We start from the raw sequence: 19756 nt of genomic DNA, 5'->3' as shown, positions 1-19756 counted from the left end.
CCTGTATTTTCTTCTTTATTCTTATGCTGTGTTTTGGACGTCTCTGGGCTTCAAGAGTAACCCTCAGACAATTAGTAGGGTATGCAGCCCGTTCTCATCGCCAGGTCGTCAAATACCGCTACGTTGCCACATACCCCAGTTTTGGATCAGTTTTTCTTTTCTAGTTATGTTTTCAGTTTTTCTATAACATGTCAGGCTTAAAAATGACTGAAAAACACTGGAAAATTGCACATAGTTCATGAATATCTCATAAAAATTCAATTTTACTCTAATATTAATACAATATTTCCATTATTTCGGCCCTCCAGTGTTTGCGCACAATGAACCCCACAACTAATTTCAGGAAAAGCCAGACATGCTGTCAGCCATGCAAGGCTTTGAGGGGCCAATATGAAGGGGGTGGGGGGTTCAATCTGTCAGCCCAGCCTGTGCCCCCTGTGCCCTCTCGGTCCGTGTTGAGCACTGAAACCCCCGTCTCCCTCTGTCCACCTGAATCCCCATGACAACAGGAGCAGGCCTTATTACAGCTCAAGGTTAGCAGGAGGTTATCTTTTGCTGTGACAGCCTGCCTGCCGCAAGTCTAGAAAACTAGGAGGTGAGGCCCCGGGTGTGCTAGCCTGCCTGAGAGAGTGAATAAGCAGGAGAGGGAAGCTGCAGGTGAGGCAAGCTGAGGCACATTGACAGCTTTGATGTGGTGTGGGTGTGTCAGAAGAGTGTGTATGAGCAGGTGTGCTTTCACCAAACACAACAATAAGATGTCAGAGCAGCCATTTACAGTCCAATTCAGAGGACAGGGGTATCAGGAAGACCACCTGGCTGCCAATACCAACCTTCAACCTCTGAACAGACACTACTGAAAAGATTTGGAATTTGAAATGATGGAAAATCATTCAATGGTTCTGCATTAGTCAAATCCTTCTACGCAAAACATGAAAAGAGCAGGAAATAAATTTTGCAGGGATTTGACAAGATGTATTTAGCTCTATGGTAAAATCAAGCAAAATGGGAATTTTATTTTAGTCTCCTTCAGTCCTGTAAAAATATAAGGAACTGGTAGCTTCACAGAGGTCAGCCTACAGCAGAGCGTCTATGCAGAAAGAGAGCACATTGAAGTAGACAAAAGTCACTTTGATGTAAGGTTCATGCCTTACTTTCTATATTGCATGGTGTTGTATGTAAATCTCATGGTGGAGCATATATTTCAAGTGTTTTTATGGTTCATGGTGCAAGAACAATAGAGCACACACTATATCATTTGCACAAAAAAGCAGTCACACAGCAAAGCAAGTAAACAAAATGGGGTCCAATATTTATATACAAAACCTCCTGGGTCGGTTTTTGAATGCATATGGTTTCAAATATAAGCAATAAAAAAAGAGCAGCTAAGCAGCAGTGGACAATCTGTCAAAGTGCCTCAGTGCTGAAACGCAGATATGAACACAAAGTATCCAGCTGACCCCCACTTCACCCTGTGTGGTAAAAAATAAAATAAAAAACGCACACCAATATGCAGTTTAATATACCCAGTCCCCAAAGTATGAGAAGAAAACATGGGACAAGATGTGCACTAATGTCGACAGAAGGAGAGCAAACTGGTTGGTTTCCATGGTTACCAGCAGCCCACAGCTAGATGACGTGATGGGGAGATAGTGAGAAAGAGGGCAGGGTGAGTATGTGGACAGAGACTGACAGATAAAAGAGAAAGAACAATAGAAAGCACGAAAGCCCATATTGTAGCTGTAAGCATGGTATGTTTAAAAAGGAGGTCAAAAGGCTTTCTCTATAAAAAAATTTTTAAAACAGCGCTCACTAACAATTTAAAAACTACAACAGTAATGTATTTTTAAAAAGGCAAGTAATGTTGTGTCAGTCAATGAAGCCTATGGGTGAGTGGGGATCCTAATTTATATTTTTTTCTGACCAACAGTCGACCCAAACAGAAAAAGATTAATGCAGAGGTGCTGTGGCTGAAGTGCCGAACAAACCTCTCAGCTGCAACGATAACCAAAGCCCAAACCGGTTGAAATCCATAATTTATCACCAGCTGCAGTGTATGCGCAAAAACAGGAAACTTAGTACCCGGTTCACCCGTTTGAGAGTTAGCATTGTCTGACATTTTTGCATGAAAAATTACTTTAACGATCAAAATATTTGACGATTATTTTTCTGTGATTGATCAATTAGTCCCACCCGTGGCGCTGATTGGCTCATTGTTAGTCCCCCCCACTCGGTCCTGATTGGATCGATTGCTTTTTCAACCGAGAAACCGCCGTTTCATGTGATGATGCCAGACGAAGCAGTCAACTCGGTGAAGTGGGCAGAGTCAAAGGTATGGAGCCAGAGCTGCTCCCTCATGTACTATAAACCCTTAATGGCGTGAAAGGGAATGAGCAGCCTGTCCCACAAACAGAGAGAGGGGGGAGGAAGAGACGAATGACCTCATCGTTCTGAGAAAGAGAAGTGAGTCAGCTATCCAGCTATGTCTGCCAGTGACATCACTTCCTCCCAATTCGTGCTCCATGATCATTCACTTTCACATCCTTTTTAAGATGAGCAACACTTAATGACAGAGCCTCCACCCTTTCCTTAATTTCACTACATTCTGTGTAATGGATAAAAACGTGACCAGTTCTGGTAATTACAACATTTAACTGTTAAGCTATGTGAAGTCTGCTGCATAATACATCAAGAGCATCTCAAGTAGCTCAAAAACTGATTAAGCTGTACCTAGTGGAGGCTGGGTCGTTCTGTGTCAACGGTCATTGGATTATGATCGCACATTAACCCATGTTTGGGCTTCTTTAGCATGGCTAAAGTGTTTGCCGCAGTGTTTGCATTGAAAACAATGGAGGAGGTGGTGGTGACCGCTTACTGTCTGAAAACACCTTGACAAAAGCACAACATTGAGGACTGCCATTAACAATTATTTCCAAAGTATACATTTTTTATTAGTCAATCATCTAGTGTAAAAATAATAACAAATGTCCATCAGAAGTTCACAGGACAAATAGTCTTTCCTAGACATGAATCTCATACGATGCTCATACACAATGGCCCAATAATTACGTATTTTATTGACTTACAAAGCCTGAACATAAGTCATCGAACAACGACACTACCAGTACTCTCTTGTCAAAGCACCACTTATGATACATTTAATTACATGAGAGTTGGGCAACCAGCCCACTCAGCCTAAATGTTAAAGAAACACAACCCTCTAAACTCTAAATGCTCTAATAAATCTGAGAGGAAGGAGATTTTGCTTGCCTGGCCAGACCATTGCTCTGTGCCAAAGATCAGTCTACGGCCACAAACCTTACAAAACAGCATTTCTAGACTGAAGGACCTGTTCAATCTTTCAAACCTGCTGATAAATGTTTAATAGGAAGAAGCTGAAGTCTACTCTCTGAAAGGTCCCCCGGCACATATAAAATTCACCTTCCTATGGGTTATTTCACGGGCATATGGTGATGTTGATAAGGGGTGGATTATTTGACCTGACATTTATATACACAGTTTTTTTGTAGGTTTTTGTAGTGATTGGTATCACGGCATTACAAAATTTAAAAGAGACACTCCACTCAAAACATGATTCTACCTCTTTTCCCTCTATAGCCAATGCAAGGGAACACATCTTAATAAAGAAAAGTTTTGTTTTTGTTTTTAAAGGATGAGTTTACTGGCTCCAAATAGTTATACTAAAGTAATACTACCACCTTGTGATGAGTCTGAAGGTTTTCTGGTGGCCCAGACTGTGACCCAAAAAGCTGGTTGAGGTTGTACCAGTGGTTTTTCTGAGATGATAACCACTGTGCAAACTGCAAAGGACAACAGGCCAGTGCTGTGTGGTGATGTAACAACCGTCTGTTAGTCTATGCACTTATCCGATATCTCGTTATCATATCCTTTATTAGCTGATTTACTCTACACAGGAACAATAACAAAACGTGTCGCTGCCCGATCCATGCCTCCCGCCCAATCGGTACTGCGAATTCAACCAAGATGAGAAAGAAGCAAGATGGCTCACTCATTAGCTACTTCCAACTCCGGAGAAAAACGATCACTCTGTCCGAAATCAATGACGGACGTAGGTAGTCAAAGAGCAATCTCGTTTTTTTTTCTCATTTCTGTTGCACATGCGCAATACAGGTGCTAGCAGAGAGAGTAACGTTAGCCATAGCAAGCAAAATGTTATCAATTTGGCAATATTTTACACTGGGAAATCCCTCTAGTAAAATGACAACGTGTACAGTATGCCAGGCTTTAGTCTCCTAATTAAAAAGGAATTTTTGGGGGGGTTTTTAACCGTTTTCTGTCAAACTAGATTAAAAAATACATTTCTTCAGCCCAAGGCATGTATTTGCTTAAATATGATAGAAAATCTAAAAACCAGTAAGTTGAGCATTTTGTAAAGCTTGACAAATTAAAGAACCGCAAGATGTCAATGCTACTACTCAAAGAACGTTAAATCTGCACATTGATGTAAGAGAAACACCAGGTACTCTATATCAGATGCGTCCAGCATCATTTCACATCTCCAGCACAGTTATTTCATGGGTAAACAAACTCTACACTAAATTTTACAGAAAATAAACTACGACCTCTGCTGAAAGGTTCAATGTGTGAAAGTAACAAGAGACATATTTAACAAAGCAGAGGATGTGTTAAGAGAGAAAAGGACAGTGGGGAGTTAAAAGGGCTAAGCTTATTCATAGGCCTAAACAGTTGAGTACTGAACACTTCTCTAAGTAAAGCATTCCACAAAAATCATATGACAGGATTGCATAATTGCCCAGTTACAGTTGAATCTCCATGAAAACTGTAACCAATCTACCATTTATCTTGCTTTACTGGGAGTCAGAGGTGTTGGTTACTGAGATATGAAGCATGTCTCCTGTCAATAATCACTAGTTAGATTAACCAGACAATGAATCAACCACATCATTTCAAAGAGAAAGAAATGTGGTTTATCCATAAAGGTTTCTGCCCTTTACTTGATTCCCAACTTTCAATCACATCAAAGCCTCTTAGAGAGGTGATTATCATAATGCTGGTAATTTCAATGTGAAACAGGTAGGTTGCCAGGGAAAAGAGCAGTCATATAAATTACAAGCACTGCAGTGGGGATCAACCCTTAAGCCAGAAGAAGACTTCAAAAGGGGAAACTCTGTGGGATCCACAGAGTAAACGTCCAATCCAGGATGAATGCAGAGTTAATACAACAGCAACTATTCTTCAATATTGAGGTGGGTGTACAGTATGGTTTCAGATCAAAAAGCAGCATGAACTACACACCAAAATACACAAAGAAGTCACACACTTTTTTCTATAATGGGTGTGTAGCACCGCATGCAATTTCTGTCACATGGTGATGGCTGAGCTTTGTTGGCCGAGCTGAAGCCAAAGCTTTGACCAGTTATGTGTACTTTTATTAAATCCCATGAGGGTGTGTAAACTTCAAGCTTGGATAGACAAAGAAAAACAAGGCTAGGCAAAGTACAGACATGAGATGAGGCTTCCCGTTACATATGCTATAGACAAAAAGAGAAATAAGTCTTTTTCTACTGAACTAAACTGAAGAAGGAATCCTTTTTAATATATCTGATTGTATTATTGTTACTGTGGGCAGAGCTGAAAATAAGGACCATTTTCTGTCATACTGGTTTTTAAATTTGATGAAACATGCAATAACATGATCAGACTAGAAGGGCAGCAACTAACGATTATTTACACCGTCAATTAAGCTGCAGATTATTTATTAATTTTGTCGATAAAATGTCTGCTATAATTTTCCACAGGCCAAAGTGCTTGGTTTTGGACAGTTGGCCGAATAAAGAAAGAAAGCTTTTTATATTCGGCCAACTGTCCAAAACTCAAAAGATAAGTCAGTTTACGATCATATAGTAAAAAGACAAACATCATATCATGACGTTTTATAAACTGGTAAGAGCGAATGTTTAGCATTTTTACTTGAGAAATGACCACAACGAATAATCTATCATCAAAACAGTTGCCGGTTCTTTTTTCTATAAAGCTGCCGCTCTATAATGAACACACATGTATCATCAAACACAAAAGGTCTGGTTGACATGAAATGAAAGTGGTCAGGAAAACTAAAACCAGAATAGACCATTAATGATGGAACACACACAATAAAGATGTGGATGACTGAAGAAAATGAATGCTGGCATTGAATGAGGATGAACAAAAACAAAGTCAGATACACTCCGATTGGAAACTCAAAGGTTTCTACATCCAGTAGACTGGACCTCTTTCTAAAACTAAGGCCTTGTAATACGGGGGGCGGTGAATGATTGATATAAGATTGTGGGTCCAGAACAGAGAGACTGCCGATCCATCTGTGTTTCAGTCCTGAGGCAAAATCAGATCCCCCCCCTGCAGATGCATCCAGCCGTGTTCACTACACTGAGCACCAACAGAAAGGCTCGAGAACTGAACATGCAAGACTAAAGCCTCAGTTATACTTTCCGCACGGACAGTCACACAGACATGAGCTGATGCGGAATCATGACGAGGAAACATTTGATCTTCTTCTTCGTGTGGGTTTCTCCTTGTGGCAAAGCAATGTTCTCAAAGCTACTCAAAGTTCTACACTTTCAACAGTGCGGACACTTGCGACCCTTGCGGATGATTCAAGCATAAAATCAGGTGTGTGTGTGTGTGTGTGTGTGTGTGTGTGTGTGTGTGTGTGTGTGTGTGTGTGAGCCAGCAATAAATGTGTTTGAGCATTCCTCCTCAGGACATGTCACACCCAAACACAGAAATGCTAGTATAGATACATGACACCATTTGAAATACTGCATCTCTGAAGCAAACCAGGGAATACTTGACGCAATCACTGCTATTAATGAAAAAGGTATAAACTGGGGCCTTATATCTACAAATCTGGTCACTTAAAACTGAATCACAATTTATTTATATATAAAAAAAAAAAAAATTAAAAAAAAAAAGGTATGTGCAACTGATGTTAGCTAATTGATATTAAAAAGACACCAAATCAATATCTGCTTTAGCTTTTATAGCTACATTTAAAATCATGACAATATCCGATTTTTTGTTGACTAGCGTAAAGATGGACAGAAACTGTGATTAATACTCATCCAGAAAAATACCTGTGTAGGCCTGTGCATGTAGGACTCGTTTTTCATGTATCCATGATGAACAAAAAGACCGAAGCAGGAGGTAGAGTTTTAGATAATTATACTCTTTGCGTGTATATGGACATAGGGATATTAGGGACTGATAAATGACCATGCAAACAGCATATCCAAATACAAATTATACTCAAAATACCTTTTCGTATCTGGGGAATGATGAGTTTAAGGCCAGTAAATAAAACCAATTATCATTTTCCAGAGTAAACTCAACATTACATTACAGTTCATTAGCTGACGCTTCTGTCCAAAGTGACTTACAATAGGTGCAAACAATCATGAGGATACAACCACGAACAGCACGAATCTTGCAAGTACATTAGCTTCAAATAAGCCAAACAAAAGGGCAACATACAGAAACAATAGAAAACTAATTCAACCATTAGCTACAAATAAGCCACATGCCAAGGCTTTGACTGTACTCTACTATACTACAGTCTTTCATTGTTTAAGTCACCTTTATGTTTTTTGAATAGCAGAGGTCTTGACATTTAATCTGTTATGTCACCACATTCATAGCCAGGGGAGGAAGAAAAAAAGGACAGATCACATGAACCATCTTGTAACATGGAAAAGGCTGTGGGGATTTTCTTTGCAAAGCAAAGAGTTCAAAAGCAAAGGCCCATCTGCACACGGATGCCTCCAGGTCTTTCAGGAGAGCAGATAGTTTGTGTTCTGCATCTATTTTTATTACACGCCAGCGGGGACGAGTCCCCTGACCTAAGTAAGAAACACAAACGCGCTGTTCATTGGCTATGCCCATAAAAATAGAGTCGTTGTGAGGCTGCTGCGCAATCACAACATCTGACTGTGGTGCTGACAAAACAGAACCAATTTAGGGGGAAATAATTATTTCTCTTTTTAAAATATGTTGTTCCATATTGGTGATACAACTGCTATGCTGTCTTTCTGGCTGATGTCAAAGAGCAGGTCATGGTCTACTGGAAAGACGAAAACAACAAGGAAGGATGAATCCCCATCCTCTTTTACCATTTTATTTCCATATATGATGTTCACCTAAAAAGGTTTTTTAACGATCAATGCCAAAAACATATTTTTCTGATGGCAAACATAGTAAAGTTAGTGCCGATTTGACAGTTGTACTGCAGTATTTGATTGCTTCTGACAGTTGCAGCTTAAAACGTGGAAGAAGAGGCCTCAATGCAATGGGAACACAATCTATTTGTTTGCTGCCTGATGGTAAACAAGGCTATGACAAAGGAAGAAGGGGGCCCAATGAAAAATGAGTGTCTACAGTAGACAGTCAACTGATCTCTGTTCCCATTACCCCCTCTGCTATATTCAAATCAGCCACTGGGGGTTTCAAGCTGGCTTCCCAGAATGAGGCTGCCAGTTAGGAAATAAGATCTTTTGGGGGCACTTTTAGCCAACAAACTCAATGAGAGCACCAACTGAGCCAAGCGATATCTCCAGTGGGAAGAATGCAACAGATTCTTGAATGTGACTCAAGTGGTGTGATGGTCCCACACTAGTTTCCTGTAATCTATGGGGCCAGAGACTTGTGAAACAGAGGAGAAAAGAGGGGTAAAGTGGGGGGTCCCTGGTAGCTTCCTCTGAATAGCAAGTAGCATGAAAGATTAGCATTCCAATAGCTCTCTCCATACCAACAGACCCCTCCCACAGTGCTGTTCTAAACACACTGAAACATAGTGAGGAATGTTAAGAGCCTTGTCACGTGAATGCTGATGCATTTCTCAATGACAGTGCAAGACGGGGGTAAAACTGACAAACGGGGTTGTTGTCTCATTTCAAGTCAAATATTTCCATCACATCCTTTTTAAGATATGCCGTTTTAACATAGTTTTTAAGTGGAAGGGAATTATTAAGGACTTAAGCTCAGCAAGATCATCTCATCTCCTTCTCATGACCTTGTATCTCACAACGTGCTGCCTTTACTTTTTATCCTCCGCCTCAGGGGTTAATTACAAAGCCCACAGACTCAGCAGAGCCAAATTACAGTTCCCCTCATTATCACAGTCTCTCTCACTTTTCCCACTTGCTCAATATATACCACACAGCACATGTGCAGATATTTCTTTGTCGTCTGTATGCCACTTCAGTGCCTATAACAGACAATTTGTAGGTACATTTCAGACAGTTTGGGCATGTGGTTTCCCTGTAGAATCACTCAGAGCAGTGTGCAAAGAGCAAATGTATAAAGCTTGAACAACATCTTGGATCCCCGTTTTCTCCTGCGTGTATTTAAGGGCAAAGGTGGCATTAAAAGCTTCTCCTAAAAGGTCACATAGGGCAAATCGTAAATACTAAACATTTTAGGGGTAGGTAGTGTAGGTGGAGGATCAATACGTTTGTGCTGAAAAACCCCAGGGGAGCTCAGAAACCTTCAACCACTCATTGATTCTTCCTGAGGGGTACAAATTGAAAAAAACAACAAAACTTCCTTTCTTTAAACTGATTCTAGTAATCAATACACATCCTTGCCTGGAAGCAATGAAATTAACAATTAAAAACAGGAGGTGCTATTTTTGGCTTTCAAAATGATTGACAAAGTATTAGTGGTTTTCGAGTAGAGTTTCCTTTTGCTTGGGCACAGGTATACAAAATATTTATTCGGCACAGTCCCACATTAAAGCATTCATTGAGCTCTGTCAAACTGTAACTAGCAATCATGTCTCTGGGCAGCTTCAAGAAACATCTGATTCAGATCCGCACTTCTCTTCCCTCATCTCTCCAGTGTAGACTCTCTCAATGCTAAAAAGAAAACACTACTCTTGACTGCAGTTGAGGTTTTTATCTCTGATTAAGGGGCAGTATAATTGAAGCCTGAATTGTTGGCATTTGGTAGAACTTTAAATTGCTTAAACTCATAATTTTATTTTCTTACATAAAATTAACTGCTGCTATAGCAGACACTCCGACAGTCATACCATCATGTCTGGTTTATGAAGAAACATACAATAAATGCAAAAATAACCATTCTAAATAATAAGTGTCGCAGCGATTAGTAACAGAAAATAAATTGGCAACTAATTAAATAGATTCAAAGAGTTTGGATTTTGGAAAGTTGGCCGGACAAAATAAGAAATTTTAGTTTTTAGTAAATTCATTTGGGCCAATTTCTAATCTTCCCTAACATTTTATAGACCTAATGATTATTTGATTAATAAAGGCAAATAATAAGCAGATTATTGATAACAAAAATAATTCTTCGCTGCACACCTGAAATGAATATTGGTCTTCCCTCTTAAAAACACCTTCAAAAGAGGCTTTGAGAAAAGCACATGTTCATTCCTTTAAAGCACAGCAACATCAGAAGAATGAGGTTGTACTGGGCAGCTGTGTATGTGCGAGTACATGAAAGTGAATCTAGTATGAAAGTGAAATGAATCACGTCTCATCACATGATGCAACAGATGTAAAACATTGTAACCACAGTGTATAAATCCAAACATTAATACAATCTGACAGCTTCGTTTCTCAGGTGTGTTAGCGACTTACAGTTCATCTCGTTGCCGCTGTGACAGCACCATGGTGACGGGGCAGTGTGGGCAGGGCCGGGAGGGATCAGTTGGTAGAAGGTGAATCTTGTGCAGCTGCTGCGCTCTCCTCAGTCAGGAGATGAGCTGTGCTGATCCAAGCAACACGGGCAAGGATGAGCTGCGTACTCCAATGGCGGGCAGTCGGTTTTGTCCAGACAAAGACTCAGACTGAGAGAAGGGGGAACGCAGGAATCTGCCCCCCAACTGGCTGACTCCAGGGACAAGAGAAGTGGAGAGCCTGCAGACCAGTCACCAGCCAAGTCTACACTGCATCTGGAGAGGGGAGAGAGAGAGAAAGTCAGCATTAGGTATGCATGACAGATAACATGAAGAGAGGGTGGAGATGAAAATGTTTATAGGTCAGGAGTACTGCATCAATGTCTGCACCAGTTTATACGCAGATAAAATGGCTGAAGGATTGGTCAACAATGGACAAAATAACAGAAGCACAAAATATAACCCCTGTTATTTTCTACCAGAAAGAGAGTGAGACTCCCATAGCAAAGCCCATCCATCAGACATTCCATAAAAACCACATCCTATCCATAAACCATTCCTTCTCTTGCTTTTCAGCTCCACTTAATGATCTGTACATGATGTAGGGGTGCTGGAAGAAAATAGATTGAGTCACACCAACCCACGACGTCATGTTATTTTACACTAAGTCTACTATCTTATGTTCAACAGAAAGGTTGCAGGCCCTGGATGTAAATTAACCTCTTCTCCGGGTGAGCGGACAGAAACAAATTTGTATTCTGCAAACTGAACTAAAAAGTGAAAGTTTAGCATTAATAAATGTTACCTTTTGTCTTAGGTTTGCCTTTGTGTGTTTACATTGCAATCAGTTGATATAACTTTTCCAAATATAAAAAGTCCATAATCGTATACACACCCTATTCTTCTTTCATGCCACAATTTGTCACACCACCTTTAAAAGCTCAGAAGACTGGAAGATGTCCCGAAACTAGCACCTGTGTGCTGAATCGAGAGTAGACTTTGAATCGAATCGTGACCCCAAGAATCAAAACTGAATCGTGAGATACCAAAATAGTCACATCTCTAGTGTCAAGTCCCCAGTCTGGCCCGATAGCTCTGGTCTGCTCTTGCAGCAAATGCCTTTATCTGTGAAAACACAAGCGCTGACCCACATTCTCCGAGCAACGTACTTCTCGTCACTGGTTGCCAACAAGAAAGAAAAACAGGACAGTCGAGCAGGCTCGAGTAACGGCTATGCTCTTGTCAAATTCCCTGACCCTATCACCTCATTGCGATAACTCCTCAAGAGCTGGCTGGCGGGACAGATGGCCCGATGAAATCACTACAACAGTCAGCAAATCATTTATTAGTGTGAAAATTTATTTAGTGAGTAGAGTATCGATGTGAGGAACTATAAATGTCGACAAACTGCAATGCAGCTAAAAATAATTGGATGAAGTTTATTACACTGCATCGTAGTCTTGAAAAGCACTTTACCAAAGGAGGTTCCCACTAGAATACTAACTGGGAGCTACAATAAGCCTCTTAGTCTACTGGGATCAGCCAAAAATCTCTGCCAGACCAGTAAACAAAAAAGGTAACAACAAAGCCAAGTTACGTCCTAGAGACCTGCAACTGACAAAACTACATCCTGGCACACATGTCCATACACATGTCCAGGAGACAATGCATTGAGGCATGAGATTTGCTGCATGTGAAAGGAGCAGCGAAGGAAACAGTGATGCCTCTGGAGTAAGCATGAGGACTAATAACACTGCAGGAAGCTGCAATGAAGGAACATTCACACATTCCTCATTTGAGCTGATGATGCAGGAGTGACATTACCACAAGGGAAAATGCATCCTTTTCACTCCTGCTTTTGTTTGCAGAAAGAGAGCACAGAAGCTTATGGAACTACTACGTACATAAAAACTTGATGCCTGTAGATGTAAGATGGAGTTCATTCTGCTGTAATATATATATATAAAAAAAATGTAAAGGTAAAACTGTGGGGTTTGCTTATTTATTTGCATATTTGTCACTTTGACATTGTAGAAAGCAACCTAACGTAGCTGACGGCTAACCTCTGGACCCTGATGTCACCACACCTAATGGGACAGCAGTCCAAATATCTGCTTACCTTTGACTGTGTGTGGATTACAGTGTGCAGGGGGTTTCTGGCAGCTGCCCAACTACTGTGCCATGCTTCAGCGTCACAGCAGTACAACAACACAATAAGACGATGACACTGAAGCTAAAAATGGCCCGTTCTAAATCTCCACACACGAAAACAGCCATGAAAGGCATGCGCCTTCCACATCAACCTGTAAAACTGCTGTAGTGTTTGAAATGAGGTCATCTACTATATATTGATACTTCCCTCTGTGCTGCTGGCAGCTGTCATTGCTGTGAGTATCCATTAATGTGTCAGACTCCCCTCTCTTCATATCTCATTTGAGGCTTCAGTTTTGAGCAAAATGTTTGCACAATCACATAATCAGGCTAATTGGCTCAGCATAAAATGCGGTTGTGTCTCGTTGTAATGGGCTCCAGCAGTTGTGTGTCTATAAATCTGCCCACTGCCGGTTTATAATGGTTATGTGTCTTCCTCCCATTGATTCTCTTGTCTTTGTGTAGCAGCAGGAACTGTACAATAAAGGGGCCCTTACAATAATGGCGCAGACAGCTTTGAGAGATGACGTTTAATTTCCTGAAGAGTACTATCAGCTTATCTGTAGTTAAAATGCCATATTTCATGAATAATGGAAAACATCCTCAGTCAGTATAAGAATGCAACAAATGTCAAAACTGTAATGAACCACACCCGTTGTATAACTGTGCAGTCTGTTTTTACATAGTCAAGCTCATGAATTGGACCACCAAACATAAGATTTCAGTCAAAACACTCAAAGCAAACCAAGTGAAAGGAAAACCATTTTAGAAACAGAGTATTGTGTCGGCAAAATCTTTCAAAGAGGATGTTCAAGAAAGGCTGTTAAATACTAAAACCGCACAAAACTAATTCTCATAAAAACTCAATGTACTGAAGTTAAACAAATTAGGGATCTGGTCAAACTGAAACATATCAGAGAGCAGTACAATACTATAACTTTGCATCTCTTAAACTGCCTAGTAGTATGACAGACGAGGGATGTTTACAACATTTATGATAAAGCAACACTTACATGTCTGCACAAAGGAAAACGCCCCTGAGGAATGACGTGCATGGGGGGGGAATAAAAACACCAGTCAGAGTCTAAAGTAAAGTCTAACTGATAGTGTATCTCAGCAGCTCATCACTAAACATAACACCACAGCAATGCTGGCAAATTCTGACGGTTATGACCTCACATCTTATTCACAGCGTTCTGCTGTCATTATGTCATTGTGCTCTTTCAAAAGCAAAGCATCTTAAACAGCTGGAATCTGGAGCGTCTTCATTTTCTGTTGATGACTTCACCGTCATATCATCTGTCTACTGGGAATGTTACATTACCCTCCATGACTGCCATTTACAAAGCGCACTACTGACCAGGTTAAATAACAATGCAAAAAAAGGCAACATCACTAAAAGATGCAAGACTCTGTTTATGTTCTCTGCATGTTGAGCACAAATAGCAAACAAACGCAGGTCAACACAGCTGGGAGACAAAAGTGCAGTGATTGACACATCTTGAAATAGAGCAAGGAAAATGACTGTTGTCGTGCAGTAGGTGCTTCAGATGTATTATTCTGGCATTTATATTTTACTGTCAAGATTTTTGGAATAGGTTTTAAATATATAAAACTGAATCTTATTGCAGAGGATGTTAATTCCCTTTTTCCAATCAATTTTGTCTTACGGGAGACAAAGACATTAACTGGTTTTAGAAGTAGCACCAACTCTATTCAAATTCTGATTGAGATAATTTTGTGGCATAACATGTCCCTATCAGGAAACAGTTACACACTGTAATTTACATGCCCAAAGTGCATCACTTTGCTGTATCAGCTGGATAAACATGGATACATGATTATGCCAAGCAATAAAGTAGGTAATGTGATGCAGCTCTGACATTAGCCTGTGCTGTGTAGAGGACTGATCATCTTCAATTGTTCAGATTCTTAAACCAGCCAACGGGGCTGACCGGCTGAATTTTCTGTAAATCATCTCCAGTTTCTGTGAATGGTTGTTCTTGGTAAAAGCACTCAGACATAAATCATCCCAAGAGCTTTATCACTAACTGAGTGAACATCTGGCTCAGCTTTCAATCTGCAGTAGTTACGACCCGCAAGGTGCCCGTGTCAGTTATGTGGGTTGATAACAATCAGCTAACCTGATTAAATAACACATCTAGTGACATCTTCTTTCAGTGGCTATTACAAGCAGGGTTTATTAAAACAACAAATCAGCAGATTTAGGTAACATATGTGATCAACCTGTACCTTGATGATTTGGCAAATTATTTTTTTTAACTTTCATGCCAATGAAGCCATTGAATTGAAATTGAATTGTAGGAATTAATTCTGTATTTACACGCATGGCTGTTCCTCCAGACATTTTCAAACACTATAGCCAACAGATGGAAACAGTACCCATCTCTCATACTGACATGTGTATGTTGCCAATCAAATTATCAGGCCATCATCCTATCGGTTGTGTTACCTAATGCAAGAGGCCTCGCAGATCAAAGCCCACATCCACACAGAGACAAAAGAAGCAGGCAGTTAGTTCACGGGAACTAAATATCAACCGCATGCCCTCTAGTAAGAATAGTTAGCCTCCTTCATTCATTGAGTTAATTATACAGTACAAGCCAAGTTCCACTTGGCAGCCATAAGTTGCTTGTTCAATCTCTCCAGTGTTCTCACTTAATGCCAACAAGTTACTGGTTTAAATCATTACAGCTCTAAATTTAGACTGGAGGTGTATGCCGAGTCTGTCAGTTATTGTTGCCAAGTATGAAGCATGTTCAGATCAAACCTTTCAATTCTCCAGGCTACTTTGTCAACCGATATTACTGGTTGGTTAAAATAATATTCAAAAGCCTCTCAGGCTTGTTGACAGTGGTGTTAGTTTCATGCCAACATTTAGAGACGTTTCCGAACAATCAAAGCAGTCATAAGTAGGTTGACAGGCAGTTGCTGATGGCAGCAGATCAGTGATGACCAGTCAGCTGGTGGGCAGCCTGTCTGGAAGGGAAACCTCTGAGCTTCTGTCAGGGCAGAGAAGGAGAGTCTGCCCTTCAGCCTTCCACAATCACAAAAATAAACCGTCCCTCATGCTCATCATTGTCTGTTGACACAAAATAAAAAGGGCCCCCTTGGCAAAACTGTATATTCTGCTGCTTTCAGGCAACACTTCAGTCGTCACTATCCCAATGACATTAAAGAGGAACGTCCTACATGATCTTTGGCTGTCCTTCACTTTACTCTCCTGTAGTTGAACTGGCAATAGGTGCCAGCAAAGCAGCTCTTGCAATGGCTGAAGTTTGTACAATTGGTGTTGCTGTGTTTCCATTGCTAAAGACACTGAATAGAGACTCGCTGAAGGGATGCACTTATTCAAATCAACATTTGATAAAGCTCGAGACAGACTAAGCAGGCTTTCAAGTCAGCTGTAAAAGAAATTAGGCATGCTTTTTAAAGAAAGAGAGCTACTGTTCTCATATTAGCTCATTTTTCCAAGTTGTCAAAAACAGATCTAGTCATACACAGTATGAGTCCGTTTCAAGTACTGTACGCTGTAGTTTGAACTTTGAGCCATTTCCACATCATGGCTAGTCTGAACATCTGGCGTTTCTGACACTTGAAATGTTGTACAACTCAAAACATTATATAGGGCATTCAAATTGTATATTTACATTTAAAAAAAGACAACTTATTTAGTTCACAGAAAAACAATTCATAAATGTTGATTAGTCAGTCAGAAATAGGACTACCTTAATTACAATTGTGCGAATAGTCTATGTCTAGCTAAATAATAAACCAGGGTTAAATATAGAATACACTTATTAGGTTGATGAATACATAAACCAACAGGAATAAATATTCAACTTGACTCAACCCAGTTGGTGGGATATTCCTCATCAGTGATTTAAAGAATAAAGCTTCAGTGCTACTCCAGTACAATCAATTTTATAATTGTATTTATTAGCAAAATCAACAACAACTGTTACGATTATAACTGTACAAATAACTACAAGCTTAAAAAAGGATTGCATTCCTCTTCAATGATGGTTATGTTTATCAGTTCAAGTCAGCCTTAGACTAAAAAACACAAATGCTCAAACTGAGAGGAGAGCACACAGTCAACGTTTGTTTTGGAAGTTGAACAGTTTACAACAATGTCATCAATATCCCATATTTCCAGTTGATCAGCTCAGCTGCAAGGCAGTCCTGACAGGCGTGGCTGGGAAAACAAATCACCCAAGGATCCTTGCTCAAACCAATGCTTTAATTGTATCCGTTACACACAATTACGAGGAGCTCGCTGGTTGGATTCACTGCACAGCCGTGTGAGCCACCACAACGATGATTTGCATTCATCTCAGTGTATCTGCGCACAAATGGCTGACCCGAATCATTCAATCATACATCCACACAATGAGAGACAAAAACGTGCAAACTGAAAACAAGGCAGACACTTTAATACTGTGTAGACGCAACACATACAAACTCATCTCATCGCAATGTGCTCCACCCTTATTTTCTAACACTGTGCCAACAAACCGCATGAAGTCGCTGAGATGACGGGAGCTTCAGCTAAGCATCCACCAGTATGACAAGGACAAACAGCAGCGCGAACATACTCCGGAGCATGTCATGTTAGGAGACCTCAGCATCTGATGTTAATTTATAATTATATCTACACAACACATATACAAAGCAAACCAGATGACGAGTATCATTGTATACAGCAGTGGTGTGAAGCTGCAGCGATTGCAACAACATATCCACCCACGATGATAGCAATAAAATGCTCAACGTTAGATGCCAGCGGTACCGTCGTGTGACCTACATTTTATTTAGTTGTCATGGTTTTTTTGACAGGCTGCACTAAGGCTGCTCCAAACTATGCTAATTACTGATTATTACTAACTTGGGGTGGACGCCAAATGCAGCTGTAATTTACAATGGTCCTGCCATATCTCACACACTGACATGTTTCCCCAACTGTGATCGCTAACGATTTTGGTCGACATGACGACGGTGCCAGCCGGTGACTTAATGTTATCTATGCCCGGTTATCGTTAGCTAATGTTAGCTAAAGTTAACGTTAGCTAAGTTAGCAGTCAGAAAGTTAGCTAGTACATTCACTGTAACGGAAACGACAGGCTCATATTATGCATGCTCAGCTGGCTACGATTAACTTACACAACAGCTAACGTTGTCCGACTTGAATTATAGTAAGTGAACAAGGTTGTTTATTTATCTGGACACAAGGATAAACTCCGCTGACAAGGTACCTGCTGCTCCAGTCCAAGCGGCCTATCCGCCATTTTGAGACATAAAAAGGAGGTGCAAAAATTACAGCCACATCGTCATTTTCCCCACCTAACGCCAGATTCCTTCGACCCTGACCGGCTTCAACATTGAAAACTAATTGAACTCACCCTATTGTTCCTGCCTATGAATATCCTCAGCTGTCTTCAACGATAACACGACCCGACAGGGCGTGAAATTTCCGCTCCAAAATATGATCTTGTGATGTGGAGGTAAACTGTGCCCGTCTTGTCTCTCCGGCGCTGCTTGCTTGTTTTTTCGTAGGCTACCGCATTCGCCTTCAGACGGGAGCGCGCACGAAGCTCGCGTTCACAGTTTGACGGGAGCGCGCACGCCCTTGGTAGCAGAAAAAAACAAAACAAATTGGACTTTTAACTCTTACATGACTTCTCAGCATCGCTACATTTAGAAATGCAGAAATGACTTTAAATAGGAATAATTAAAAACGTTATATGACTGATTCAGAGACTTGCCATCATTGGATCTATGTTTGTACATGCAAAAAAAAAGGTTTGCATTTTACACTGAAAATGTACACTATGCTGAATGCAGATTGCAGTGGTGAAAGTAATTGGGAACTAGAGCTGCAAAGACTAGTTGATTAATCAACAGAAACATAAATATTTTCAACTATTTTGATAATTGATTCATCATTTAAGTCATTTTTTATGGCAAAAATGGCATAAAATCCTGTTTTCAGCCTTTCAATTAAATATATTTGGATTTTGTGACTGAGACAAATGATTGAGACACATATTTAAAGACATTCCCTTGAACTTTGATAAAATGTGGACATTTTTTACTATATTCTGACATTTTTTGACCAAACAATTATTTAATTACTGTAATTTAGAAAATAATAGGCAAATTAATTGATAATGAAAATGATCTTTAGTTGCAGCCCTAGAAACATTAACTAGTACAGCACTTTTGAGGTATTTGTATTTTACAGTACTTACACACCACATTTCAGTAAACATTGTACTTTTTAGTACACTACATTTGTCTTACAGCTATAGCCACTCTGCAAAAATGTATCATTTACATATAAAAAAGCCTATAAAATGTTATATTTAACAACCGGACAGGTCATAATATAAAGTTAAAAATAGCTCAGTCTCAGCCAGTAAAAAAACAATAAAATGCTGCTCATACAGCAATGCAGCCTAAAAAGTACTTTTCATACCTTTGCACTTCTACTTAAGTAAAATATTTGATGCATTTTGAATGGAGTATCTTTACACAGTGGTATTACTACTTTTACTTAAAATATCTCCATACTTGTTCCACCGATGGCCCCTTTTATGAGTCATTAAACTCCAAACAAATCCTCTATTCGTTTTTCTTTTTATTCATTTTAATATAAAAGCTGACTCAAACCGAAATATAATTAGATTGTTATTTTTGTAAAGAACAACACACACATATCACACATCAGCTGAGAAAACACAACACAAACAATCTTCATTTCCAGACAATAAATGCAACATTACTAGTGGGCGACAGAGTGAGTTATATTTTTCCTCCCCACACAGACTTATAGTTATTTTGCACAGGATGGACCCATCTCTGAAAATTAAAAAGGAATATATTTATTGT

The 19756-nt window shown here is 39.9% G+C and overlaps 1 protein-coding gene across 3 annotated transcripts in view; it reads right to left on the bottom strand.

Annotated features, from left to right (window-relative positions):
• LOC115017538 (lissencephaly-1 homolog) overlaps positions 1-18459 on the bottom strand; it is a 37995-nt gene extending 19536 nt beyond the window's left edge. The window contains exons 1-2 of one of the 3 annotated variants that reach the window (XM_029446071.1): positions 18268-18459; positions 10656-10969 (exon numbers count right to left, since the gene is read on the bottom strand). In XM_029446071.1, coding sequence (XP_029301931.1) covers positions 10656-10687 — 32 coding nt within the window. In that variant the 5' untranslated portion in view covers positions 10688-10969; positions 18268-18459. Of the gene's footprint in view, positions 1-10655; positions 10970-18120; positions 18144-18208; positions 18231-18267 lie in introns of those variants that run through there. The other 2 variants (XM_029446073.1, XM_029446072.1) reach the window with 2 other exon arrangements.
• Positions 18460-19756: the final 1297 nt, after the last annotated feature.

The sequence above is a fragment of the Cottoperca gobio genome, chromosome 13 (genome assembly GCF_900634415.1).
Source record: "Cottoperca gobio chromosome 13, fCotGob3.1, whole genome shotgun sequence".
Lineage (NCBI taxonomy): Eukaryota > Metazoa > Chordata > Actinopteri > Perciformes > Bovichtidae > Cottoperca > Cottoperca gobio.
The sequence above is the reverse complement of the archived record's forward strand: the minus strand, read 5'-3'. Positions and strand labels throughout refer to the sequence as shown.